This window comes from Haplochromis burtoni, unplaced genomic scaffold (genome assembly GCF_018398535.1).
Source record: "Haplochromis burtoni strain Fernald_Lab_line unplaced genomic scaffold, NCSU_Asbu1 Contig_88, whole genome shotgun sequence".
NCBI classification, from domain to species: domain Eukaryota; kingdom Metazoa; phylum Chordata; class Actinopteri; order Cichliformes; family Cichlidae; genus Haplochromis; species Haplochromis burtoni.
Window position 1 is genome coordinate 1,321,691 of NW_024582449.1, and position 12,037 is coordinate 1,333,727.

The 12,037-nt window shown below is 37.9% G+C and overlaps 1 protein-coding gene across 1 annotated transcript; it reads right to left on the minus strand.

Annotated features, from left to right (window-relative positions):
• Positions 1 to 2,024: 2,024 nt before the first annotated feature.
• rbm7 (RNA binding motif protein 7) lies at positions 2,025 to 11,212 on the minus strand. Its single transcript, XM_005927305.3, has 5 exons — positions 10,996 to 11,212; positions 10,538 to 10,700; positions 5,485 to 5,560; positions 3,191 to 3,284; positions 2,025 to 3,012 (listed from the first exon to the last, which is right to left on the minus strand). The coding sequence occupies exons 1-5, from the start codon at positions 11,086 to 11,088 to the stop codon at positions 2,641 to 2,643; spliced, it is 798 nt and encodes a 265-aa protein (XP_005927367.1). The 5' UTR covers positions 11,089 to 11,212; the 3' UTR covers positions 2,025 to 2,640.
• Between the last annotated feature and the right edge of the window lie 825 nt (positions 11,213 to 12,037).

Consider the following 12,037-nt stretch of genomic DNA (forward strand, 5'->3'; position numbering starts at 1 on the left):
ATGCATGGCAGGATCATACACAAAAAGTCTTATTAACAGTCACTTTTCAACAAAATTGGCTTCCACAGAATAAAAACATCCTTGTTCCTGCTTGGCACAGAATTCGTTTGGTTCAACGGTGAAATCTATTTTAAGAGAAGTATCTGTCATTAAGCTCGAATAAAGGTAGGATGAGTGTCAGCCACGAGCTGACAGCTCTGGCATTAATGCGTGGAAGGCTATAGGCACGTCCAACTCGCACAAACTAATCTCTGTATATTTTCTCAGAGTGTTTTATTTCCCTGTAATCTTCATTTAAGAATTGTTATCACACAGAAAAGAAAAGACAAAATCTAATTTTTGGCTACTCTTTTGTTTTTAAGTCCACTAACGAATAACTGTTTAAAAGAAATAAGTTTGCTTGCTGCATAATTTGATTTGGTTTTTATTTTAATTTTTTTTGTGTGTACGTTATGATTGTAATAAAGTGAACAACAGTCTTCTGGCGAGAAAGGCTAGTACAGATAGAGTTTCAAACTGTTCGAAAAACGTCGAAAAGTCGGTGTCCGGGGGAAACAATTATCACAACAGGAAATAAACTGAACCCGGTGGCAACTCGCACCTCCACAGCCGCCGTGTCCAAAGTGTGGAGGGGGGAAATGTGGGACCTCTGCACGGGAAGCTCAGCTTTCTTTTTCAGACGATTGATGGCTTGATCAAAGAGGAGATGGAAACAACTGCTGAGGTGTCCACAGAACACGTTTTACTTTTTAAGTTGTTGATGCACGAAAGAAAGAAGAAAAGTCTTCTCTGGTGACATAATTTCTGAATATTTAAATGTATTTAACTTTACTTGTGATTGCAAATAACAACAGTAATATTAAAGTCAAATGAGATTCAATACATTGAAGGGAGTGGAGGTAGATTTAGTCCCCGGTGAACCCAGCAACCTGAGGTGGTGCCAAGCTCCTGCAGTCACGGCTGCAGGCATCTTGTCAGATGAGGTTTGCATAGCGGGGCACGGCTACAGGGGAGGCAGAGTCCCTTGGTGTTTGCAAGCGGATCATTTCAGGAGGCACGCTTCTATATAAGTCCACACAGCAGCGGCTACCGAGCGGCCTCTAATCCGCCCGCTCCAGAGCTGGAGACGCCAGGCAGATCAACCAATTAGAAGAGTTATGCCGCAGCCCGAAGCGTAATAAAGGCCTTCCTAGTACTGACACCGAACAGAGGATACTCTCTATTAGAGCGATTTGGGAGCATCAGGATGCAATCAGACGATAGGTAGATTACAAGCAAGTCAGAGCTTAGTTCAGAGGGTGCAAATACAGCTCTACTTTTGGACTCTGGGAGATTTACTGAGGGATCTAGTTGTCGATATTGCACGGGAGCCGCTGTTAGTGGCATAAGCGCTTTCGGAAGGGTAATTATGACATCTATACAGACATTAAGTAATTTGACGACCACTGCACGAGAAACAGAACGGGACACAAAGCCTGATCGCACCGTCAGATGGTAGGGATCAAAGTCCTGCTAATTTTAAGTTGGAACAATGAACTACCTTTCGTTTCTGCGAAGTCGCCCAAACCTAAACCTGTGCCACTCGCTAAGGGTGAACAAGAACCGGTTACGTGGGACTCTAGCGAATAAGCAGTAAACCCAAACATAACTGAATGTAGTCAAGAGTACAGAATGAGTGTCAAACCTATGTATAGACTTGAAAGCATCATGAACTGAAAGGTCAAATAGGAGCTGATCATGTGGCTCAGTTATATTTACCACCTTAATTGATTCAATAAAAGGATGTGTGTGGCGCCACCTGTAGATTACTTCATAACCCATGGCACAAGCATATTAGTTACACGAGGTCCATTTATAGGTGCAGATAAGGCCTTGTGTGCATGCATTACAGCATGTAGCATCAACATACAATAGCCTACTTACTTAACTTAGCCGCATACACAAAGAGCTGTAAATAGGTTCACGATGTAGAGCCAAGAGCCTAAAGTATTTGAGTTGTAGCCAGATGAAAGACAAGGCAGCAGTCAAATGAAAAGGGCTTTATAATAATAATGCAAATGTTCATTTTAAAACAGTCTTACACATAAGAGTAAAAAAAAATTCTGGAAAAGAGCAAGGTTAGACGATGTTACAATCAGAAAAAGTCAGTGCCCTGTTGTAGTAAGTGGTGCTGGTGGAATCTGAAAGTTATTGTTCTTTTTTTGCAAAGTACCTGAAGATTTTCGTTTTTAACTATGGCAGCACCGTTTAAATATTATCTGCATAACATAAAAAACTGCCCAATTTCTTTTTTTTAATACTTCCCCCCTCGTATTCTAAAAATCGCTACTAATTATAGCTTTTGTCCTTGCTCTCATGACAAAATGACACCCTACAAAATATCTGCAACGTCTGTGATGAAAAGCTCACACGAAAGAAGAGTACAAATTTTAAAATGCCTTAAAAGTAAAATAAAAATAATTTAAAAAATGTGTCTAAGGCATGAGTTATTAAATCTTAAAACTGATAGGATCATTACAAACAACCTGAGTATACACAATAATGTTTTTCTACATAGTTCATCATCTTTAGAAAAGTGTCCTCAAATCTGAAGAACTTAAGTCTGTACAGAATTTAATTTTTTTTTTTTTTTTTTACATCTCAGTATCGTTGCCATCTACTGTCTTGGTAGCCACGGTTGCTACCCCTATCATCATATGGTCTATTGCCGCCTCTGTTGTCATAGTGACGGTTGCCACTCCTGTTGCTCTGGTGTTGATGATGGTGGTGGTGGCTCTCTCGGCCATGGCCATGTTGCTGATGACGGCCAGAGCCCGGCTCCTCCACGTAGCGCTGGCTTCTGCCAGTGCTGTTATTCTGGGATGCGTGATGCCGATAGGGAGTATTGTCATGATGCCGTGAGTCACCACTGGCGGACTTTCCACCTCCAAACGTCTGCCGCTGCGGAGGTTTTAAGGAGCCGTTTAACTGGTCCATTTGCTTCATGTGAGTCTGCCACATCATGTTGTTCATCTACAAATGGAGGGAAAATAAAAAGTCCTCTTTTACACACGGCTTACATATTGACTTATTTGTTACACAATAACAGAGCTAGTTGAACATAAAAGAAGCCAAGTCCAATCCTTGAATAACGCATATGAATTCTGTCCATTATGACAATACAGTATTGTTTTTTGAAATAGAAACTTACCATGGCATGCTTCTGCAGATTATCGGGAGAAGAAAAGGATCTCTGCATTTGGTGTGGAGGAGTATATGGTGGAGAGCTGAATTGGGCTGGGGTTCTGTAGGAGTGTGGAAATAGCAATTTATAAGGGTCTTCAAATAAGATCAACATTAAGTTTTTATTAGAACTTTTTCTATTTTGCTTTTCTACTTTGAGCACTTAAAGCCCTTTTTACTACAAGCCTCATTCACCTATTCACACAAATTCATGAGTGCTTTGGTCCTAACTAAGCAACACACACTCTGGATGCATTGGGGGAAGCTCAGTGCTTAGTGTTTTGCCCAAGGACACTTCAACATGAAGACTTGAGTAGCTGGTGATTGAACCCTCGACCTTTGGATTTCCAGATGACCCGCTCTATCTCCTAATCCACAGCTGCCCCAACAACTTACAGTAACTATTGTAGTTGAAGGGACCAGTGACTGAGGAGAACTTCAGTGTCTATGTAAACTTCAAACTACTAGAAGGTTCTACCAAAGCTGCTAGTTACTACAAGGCTATAGGACAGCACCCATGACCACATAAGTTATTTTTAACATCATTATATTATATTATTATAATTTATTATAACTAGTTTTGCAGGATGAGCCAAAAATTATATTGGAGTACTTCACTGACACACTAATATAAAAATCAATCTACCTCTAACAACAAAATAACAAAAAACACTACAAAACATTTCGCAATTTATAATTTACTTTTCTTTTAGAAAAAGATTGCGGAAAGAAAATTTCACTAGTTGACTAATTTTAAATTAACAAAATATTTAAATTGAAAATTGAAATTAACAAAATATTTAAAATTGACCAAAATCTGATGCATGAGGTTAAAAACTGGTTTTAAAAGTAGTGCAAAAGTATGCAACAGCCATTTGAAACAGCTAGCTTCCTTCTTTAATGATTACATCACACTTCAAATGCTGCTGAAGTGTGTGACACTTTGTGCCACAATACACACCCACAATATCGGATTAATTTGCCAAGTGTGGGTAATGTTGGCAGTGCCAGCACCAGCCCCTCCCATTGCACACTAGCACTGACACACCTGTGCAGAATATCATTAAACATCACTCCAGTTTAGTGGCTATGCCTGCTTACTCAGATGCAGCCTGCATACAAACATTTTCACTCATTTTCTATGTAATCCAGACGTACACCAGTTTGCTCAGCTGTCATCTGTGTACTTTGCACCTTGCTTATTAACAACATCTCATAGAGAGACAGATGGGGAGAGAGAGAGGCTGATGTCTAATGGGAATCAAAGAAAATGACACAGTACGCTGATTAAATAAGAACATACTTGTTTCTGACACCAACAGCAACATGTAAATGTCTACTAACTTAGTCGTGTGCACTCCTGTTTTCGTCTTCTCCAAGTGTAATAAAAATTATAAAGTTATGTGACTGGCTGGGACAATTCTCAGAATATTTGGGTCATTTTCTCGTTTCCATTATCTACTCACAAACGTGTTTTCCTGAAGTGATGTAATGGAATAAGGCAACAATGACCAGTTCATGGTTTCCATGTGTTTACATCTGCACTTTGACAGACCTGTGCCGATGACTATATTCGTGTCACATGGACCACGTGGCATACATTTAGAGTTTAAATATGACTATTATCTTGAGGAAATTTTCGCCTCTACTACCGTGGAAGGATATATTTGTGACAGATTAGAAATGATCTGGTGACTGTGATATCAAAAAGAACTAGGCATCACAAACATGAGCTTAACTCCATTTTCACTTCACTTTACAACTGAAAGATGCTGCTTTCACCAAACCAGCTTTAACTTGCTAATCAGCATAGGAAGACATTTTAATGACTATTATTCATTCATTTTACAGCCATACAAAAAGCAAAAGGGTCGTAAATCTTATATACACTTAAGATTGGATAATGTTTTTGAATTCTTTAGTCCAACAGTCAGCCTGTTTTGAACAGCCTACACAATTTTTATTCATTTATTCATTAACTTTATAATTCAAAGCTCAGGTGCTATAGTAATGGTGACTTGAAGCACCTGACTTAATTCTACTACATCACAACTGTAGTTAAGTGTGACTCCAAAGTACTGATTTGTTTTGGGGGGGTTTGGTGACATATTACCACAGTCTCAATGGACTTTATTTTTTTTTAATGAATATTTTAATACTTGACAGTGAAACTTGTTAGTCTTTCCTCTTATTAACAGCATGTGAGCATCTTAATTGGTACAATAAGATGATAACTTTTGATGCTGTGAGACACTCTCTTACCTCTGGCCATGGGGATTTGGGGTACTTGCAGGACTTGAATTCTGTGAGTTCCCTGGATTGCTGCAATGACTGCTGCCTATGAGCGAGCAAAACAAAATTTATATTAAAAAGAAGAAAGCATACATATACTTGATCCATACCAAATGATATGACAAACACACACTCTTTAAGAAAAATAAATATCATTGCAGTAATCTTAATATATTAGTAATATAGCAAATGCATGTATGCCATTAGGTTACTATTGTTGTTTTGTTGCTATATAAAAAAAATTAAACTTAAAATGAATTGAATTAAACTCAAAATTCAAATTCAAATTATATTTGTCACGTACACAGTCATACACAGTACGATATGTAGTGAAATGCTTGGACAACTGCTCGTGACCTAAAGAAAACAAAAAAGGAAAGGCTATGAATAAGATAGGAAATAAATATGAAAAATTAAAAAGGGTAAATTTAACTAGGAAGGAATAAAATATAAATTAAGGTTAAAAATGAAATAACTGTACAACACAAATTAGAATGAAGGGTAAATTTAACTGGGAGAATAAGATAAAATATATAAATTAAAGTTGAAAATAAAATAACTGTACAACAAAATACACAATACACAATATAGAACTATATAAGAATGTCTTATATACTCTTTCCCCTAGCTCCTCCTACAAGTGTTAATTAATCTAGATGAAAATGATAAGAAAAACTACCAAGGATACCAAGACTATAAACATCTATATAGCTGTTGGGAATTATTTTTAAAATACTTAAATTCTTACAAATCATATATATTACATATAGTAGCTGACTCAAAATGAATGGCTAAATTATGGCTATGTTACGTGCATGTTTTTGTTTGTAAATCAATTTTAAGTGCAGTGACATTTTTGAGGTCACTGGAACGGGTTATTACGCATATATGTAAATAACTGTTGATCAAAATGTGACACCTATAGTGTCTGCAATTGACTACTTTGTCTTATACAATGACTCACAAAGCAGAAGAGCAATAAATATATAGGATATAATTCACATAGAATTAATAATATTGATCATAATAAAAATATAAAGTTAACATATGTCTGTGTTTTCATACATGAGCAAAGCACCAGACACTAGTTGACACTAATTCATGCAATTATATAAAAATCATTTTAAATGCCCCTAAACACTGACAAGCACAGAAAACTAACTATACTTTATACACACACTACCCCGTAGCTTTTAATGATATAGCATATTGTATTACTAGATTTACAATTAAATTATGTGAACACCTAACTCTCCAAAATACTTAACCAAAGCTTTAAAATAAATCTTTGTGGTGTAAATGCCACTAACATTTTCTTTTTTGTCATCAGCCTTTTAACGAGTGTTGGGGAGTAACAGAATACATGTACTGGCATTATGTATTTAAAATACAAAATATGAGTAACTGTATTGCGTTACAGTTACCGTTTAAAAGGGTGGTATTCAGAATACATTTACTTTGTTGAAATAAATGGATTACACAGCGGTCTTTTCCTGTTTCATATGTTAGGCTATGCCCTCTCTAGTTTTGCTAATTCCACACCGGCGGAAACCCAAACAAAACATGCATTAAGAGGCTCTAATGTCTGTGTCTCAATCCCGCGGCCCATGTCACCTCTACTTGCTGCCCGCACAATAGGGCTGCCACGATTAGTTGACTAGTCATGATTACGTCGACTATCAAAATCGTCGACGACTAATTTAATAGTCGACGCGTCGTTTGAAGCTTTGTAAGATCACAAAAGGCGCAGGAATAAGTAGTAGGATTTAAGAGTGGCAGCACGGTGGCAAGGTGGTTAGCACTGTTGCCGCACAGCAAGAAGGTCCTGAGTTCAATTCCACCATCAGGCCGGGGTCTTTCTGTGTGGAGTTTGCATGTTCTCCCCGTGTTTGCGTGGGTTCTCTCCGGGTACTCCGGCTTCCTCCCACAGTCCAAAGACATGCAGCTTATGGGGATAGGTTAATTGGATCATCCAAATTGCCACTAGGTGTGAATGTGAGTGCGAATGGTTGTCTGTCCCTGTGTGTAAGCCCTGCGACAGACTGGCGACCTGTCCAGGGTGTACCCCGCCTCTCGCCCTATGACAGCTGAGATAGGCTCCAGCGCCCCCCGCGACCCTGAAAAAGGATAAGCGGAAGCGAATGGATGGATTTAAGAGTGTAATAACGGACTGAAACAGAAGATGGCAGCACTGCATGTACAAGGATGCCAGCTGCCGTTAAACCCCGAAGAAGAAGAAGCTCTGTCCCAGAATTCAAAGCGCAGCCCTGCTCAGTTTCTAACAATGGCGGCAGCTAGTTAGTTTTAAAATTACTCTTATTATTCTTTATGGGTTACAAAATAAACGTTTAACATATTTTCAGGTGAGAATGTAACTGTGTAAATCTCAAATATCTGCTCAGTTTATCAAGACACCACATATTTTCAAAAGCGCTCCGACGTTTTCAGAGACGTCTGTTACCCACTAGCTCGATAGCTAGCCGGGGACAAAGCTCACTAGAGCCGGTGTGAACACCGGACTCCCGGCAAATCGTTTTCAAACCCACCACCGTCTTTCGCTACTCAGGTTAAACATATGAGTCACTTAGAGAACTTTAAAATGTTATTGTTTGGCTTTTTTTTAGTATTTTATTTGTTCCTGAGTAAATTGGTTTGGCTGAGATTAAAGTTGTAGTTTTTACACAGCTGAATAAATGTCAAGCAGACAACTGATCATCAGAAGCGTAAGATGCTCGAGAATATACTCCGGTGTCCCGTTATATTTTAGATAGCAAGGAGCTTATTAAACTTCACCGAAACAATCTGCAGATTTCATTAAAATTTAATAAACTATCATCTTGTCTTTATTTTAAGTTAGCACATACCTTAAACACTTAAAGCTGTAAGCTAATGATAGTTATATAAGAGCAGATTGCTGCTGGTGCAATAAGCTGTACGTTTTACGCCCAATGGATGCATGATCTGATTAGTCGACTAATCGCAAAAATAATCGGTGACTAGTCGACTATCAAAATAATCGTTTGTAGCAGCCCTACCGCACAATGACGTAAATATTTTAAAAAATTATTATTCAAAAAATAATTGAATATACAGGCATAGCCATAAAGAATGTAGCCTCATGGGCAGTGTAGTCCGTGCTGTAGGGAGAATGGACTGCCATACCTGTTATGTGTCTGTGAGCGAGGGAGGGAGAAAAAGGAGAGTCAAAAAGTACGAGTTGTTACCGAGCAGAAACGTGAAATGGAAGCATGTAAATATAATAATAACCACTGAAGCCAAAAAGAGTGCCTGACGAGCCCAGTTGTAAATAAGCTATTTAGACTCAACTGTACACTGTGTTCACATTTTCCTCCGAAACAATAAGTTCAGTTGGAGCAGCCTTTCAACGCCTCTCTCTGTCTCTCGCTAGCAAAAGTTGACGCAGACAACAAAGTAAAGCTAGTTTTAAGCTACGAGCCCAACACACAACCCAACGTATTAGCCAGAGGTCCCTTTACTATGGTTTGGAGCTGCGGACCTGTTTTATATACGCGCGGAATAGTTTTCTATATGAGATTGCTACTAAAAGTGCAGCCTTACCTAATGTCCACCCTACTGTTATTCATTTTATATTAAGATTTAAATCTAGTTGGTATTGGTATGGCAAGCAACCTTCAGTAATAGTAATAAATCACACAGCAATAGTACATTCATGTAGTTGTAAAAAGCATGATAATATATTAAGTAATCCAAAGCCTGTTTGCTTTACATGTGAAATTGAAGTTATATTTGAACAGGCCCAAACGGGCTACTGGCTTGACAGCTAACATGTTTTTTTACTGGTCCTTGGCCGTCAGGCATTTGGTTAAGTCGCAAAGGTTTTGGAAAATTGGGTTGGGTCACACACTTCACTAACACTGCCAATAAATATCTGATGTGCCAAGAGGAAATACATTTTTCCCATGTGAAGTAATATTTTAAAGGGACAGGTTTGTCTTTGCTCTGGGCTTTAGAGGCAGTTATGCATCTAAATAATATTGGTTCTTGTTGCCTAGTTTTGCAGACATCTGCATAAAAAATGTATGGCTTCTTATGAGCACAATCAAAGTAAACACCACTTGAAATTGTGGTGCTTTACATGCAAAATACCACATGTGGAAAGCACAGTGTGTGAGCAGTTTTAGACAGGAACTAACTCTACCTTTGCTCATTTTTTTTAAACTTAAAATTTAAAAAAAATAAAGAAATAGTAAAATAGTTTACCCGTGTTTAGTCTTGTGCATTTGTATTCCTTCAATTAATTGTAATGAAACAATCACAAGTGATGTTGGCTACCATGTTTATTGCCAACTATGTTTAGAGGAGTTAACTACCCAAAATGCTACAGCTACACTATCTAGTAAAATAGTTCCATACCCAAGTGCTGATTTACATGGTTAAATATAAATGTATACTAAAAATAACTTTCTGGAGGAAAACTTTGCAAACAAGGCAGGCTGCATTTCAGAGTGAGGTAGAATTATATAAGTCAGACAATGCAGTGAAAAAGAAGTGATACAACTTTTAACTATACTGTCTCATCCTAGTACCTTGTCTGAAAAGACATATCTTTATATGTTAAAAAGTCAATGCACAATCCATTCTAAGACTGAAACCCTTTGGTTTTCCGTAGACTTGAGTGATTTAATTCAACTACTAAGTCGCTCAAGGTTTTGTCTCACTTCTATTCCTTTTAACCTACTATGCACACCGACAACTGTGCACAACACCGAAACCAAAGAATCCCTATCGGGTGTAGGGTGTGGTGGTTACTGTACATGGGTCATTGCTTTTCAGTAACACTAACAGTAGTTTACTCAAGTACTGACGTCTACTTCTTTGCGTGAAATATGATGGTCGCAGCTTTGTCTGTGATAGCTTTTTAGTTACTTATTTCTGGATAGTCAAACATTAACTGAAACGTTCAGTGTTGAAACCACATAAATGCACAAAACACGTTGAAATATTTACGTCATAATTCAAAGCAACAAAAATGCCAGCTCACCTGATCTGAACTGCACATGGATATTTCTCCCATTCAGCATGGTTCCGTTTAGTAGTTGCACGGCGTAGGGCACGGACACGTCATGTTTGTATACGGCAAAGCCAAACGTCTTCTGTCTCCCGTCCGAGTCCTTTGGAATTTTGGTTTTGACAAGAGGTCCTGCCTGCAGAAAGGATCAACGAATTTCGTAAACAAAAGCTTGTGATCAACGGCTAAAGCTAACGACAGCTAACTAGCTAGCTACTGTGATTCGGGGGTGAAAAACCACTACACACAACGCATGTGTAAAACACCAAAAGACATGTAAACGAGACACATTTGTTACCGCACAATACAGCTTACAGTTCCACGTGTTAGTACATTCCGGTGACTTTATTTGTAAGCGGTTTCTGTGCCACTAGCTAGCTATTATGCTACCAACAGTTTCTAGTTTTGTGCACAAGTGGCGAAAGCAGCACCTGTAAAAACAACTCGAACAAAAGCTCCTCCGTCACTTTAGTATCTAGGTTTCTTATGAAGACGGTGCGGTCCGTTTCCTCCTCTATTCCCATTGTATTTAAGCAAATCCCAAACCACTGTTAGCAACACAAACGCAAAAGTCCAGCCAAATTCCACTGCGACACACAAAAAGCGGAAGGCCAATCTTGCCGTAAAGTAAAACGCGTTATCCTTTCAACGGCTCTTTCACGACATCCACATACTTTTAATTTCGGGCCTTCACAACGTATATTTAAAAACATACTATATTCTAAATTAATATACATAATAAAATTTTAAATGTAATGTATTATATGGCACTTCTCAACAAAAACACACACCAGGAGAGCTGCTGAATTAATGACAGATTTTATACAAAATTAAATCGCTGCACGTTAAATTATAATCGATTTGTTTGACAGCCAAATTTGTAGTCATGCAATATTGTCGCACGTCACTGACCACGTCACTAGGTTGGTTGTGGATTTAAAGAGGACAAGAAACACTACATGTCTCAGAAGCCTAAATTTATTTGAATATGTTTTTGTTTTTTTTATCTTTGCATGTTCAGTTACAATTATTCTTTTACTTATCTTAGAACTGTAATAGGAGGCTAGGGTTCACATTGGTATCACAAGCTAAATCCGATACATTATGTTAATAAAATGCAGAAATATAATCATCAAAACTCGTGAATTTTACTGCTCACATAGTGGTTACTTAATAGCTATACTTGACCACGCAACATTAATAGTAGATGACTATTATCTAATTTTATTCATGCTTCTGTGAGACAGAATATGTTGTCAGTTTTATACCAGTTATTATTAATATTATTATAAGTAGTATTTACTTTAAATCTTGAGATAAAAAAAACTAAGCTGTTTAAATTCTAATCTGCAGTTGCAGGACCTCCTAAAATTGAAAAATCTTTATTAAAAAACAGATATGGTGGTGTGCTGTTCAACCCTTTTTTTCTGAGCCGACTTTGGGACTTATGACGGTAGGAGAACCACAGCTATC

Excerpts from the sequence above, each read along its gene's own strand:
- rbm7 (XM_005927305.3), bottom strand. The coding sequence starts at position 11,088 with ATGGGAATAGAGGAGGAAACGGACCGCACCGTCTTCATAAGAAACCTA. Across the intron at positions 5,561-10,537 it reads CCATGTGCAGTTCAGATCAG|GCAGCAGTCATTGCAGCAAT; the intron begins GTGAGCTGGCAT and ends GCTCGCTCATAG. Across the intron at positions 3,013-3,190 it reads ATCTGCAGAAGCATGCCATG|ATGAACAACATGATGTGGCA; the intron begins GTAAGTTTCTAT and ends CTCCATTTGTAG.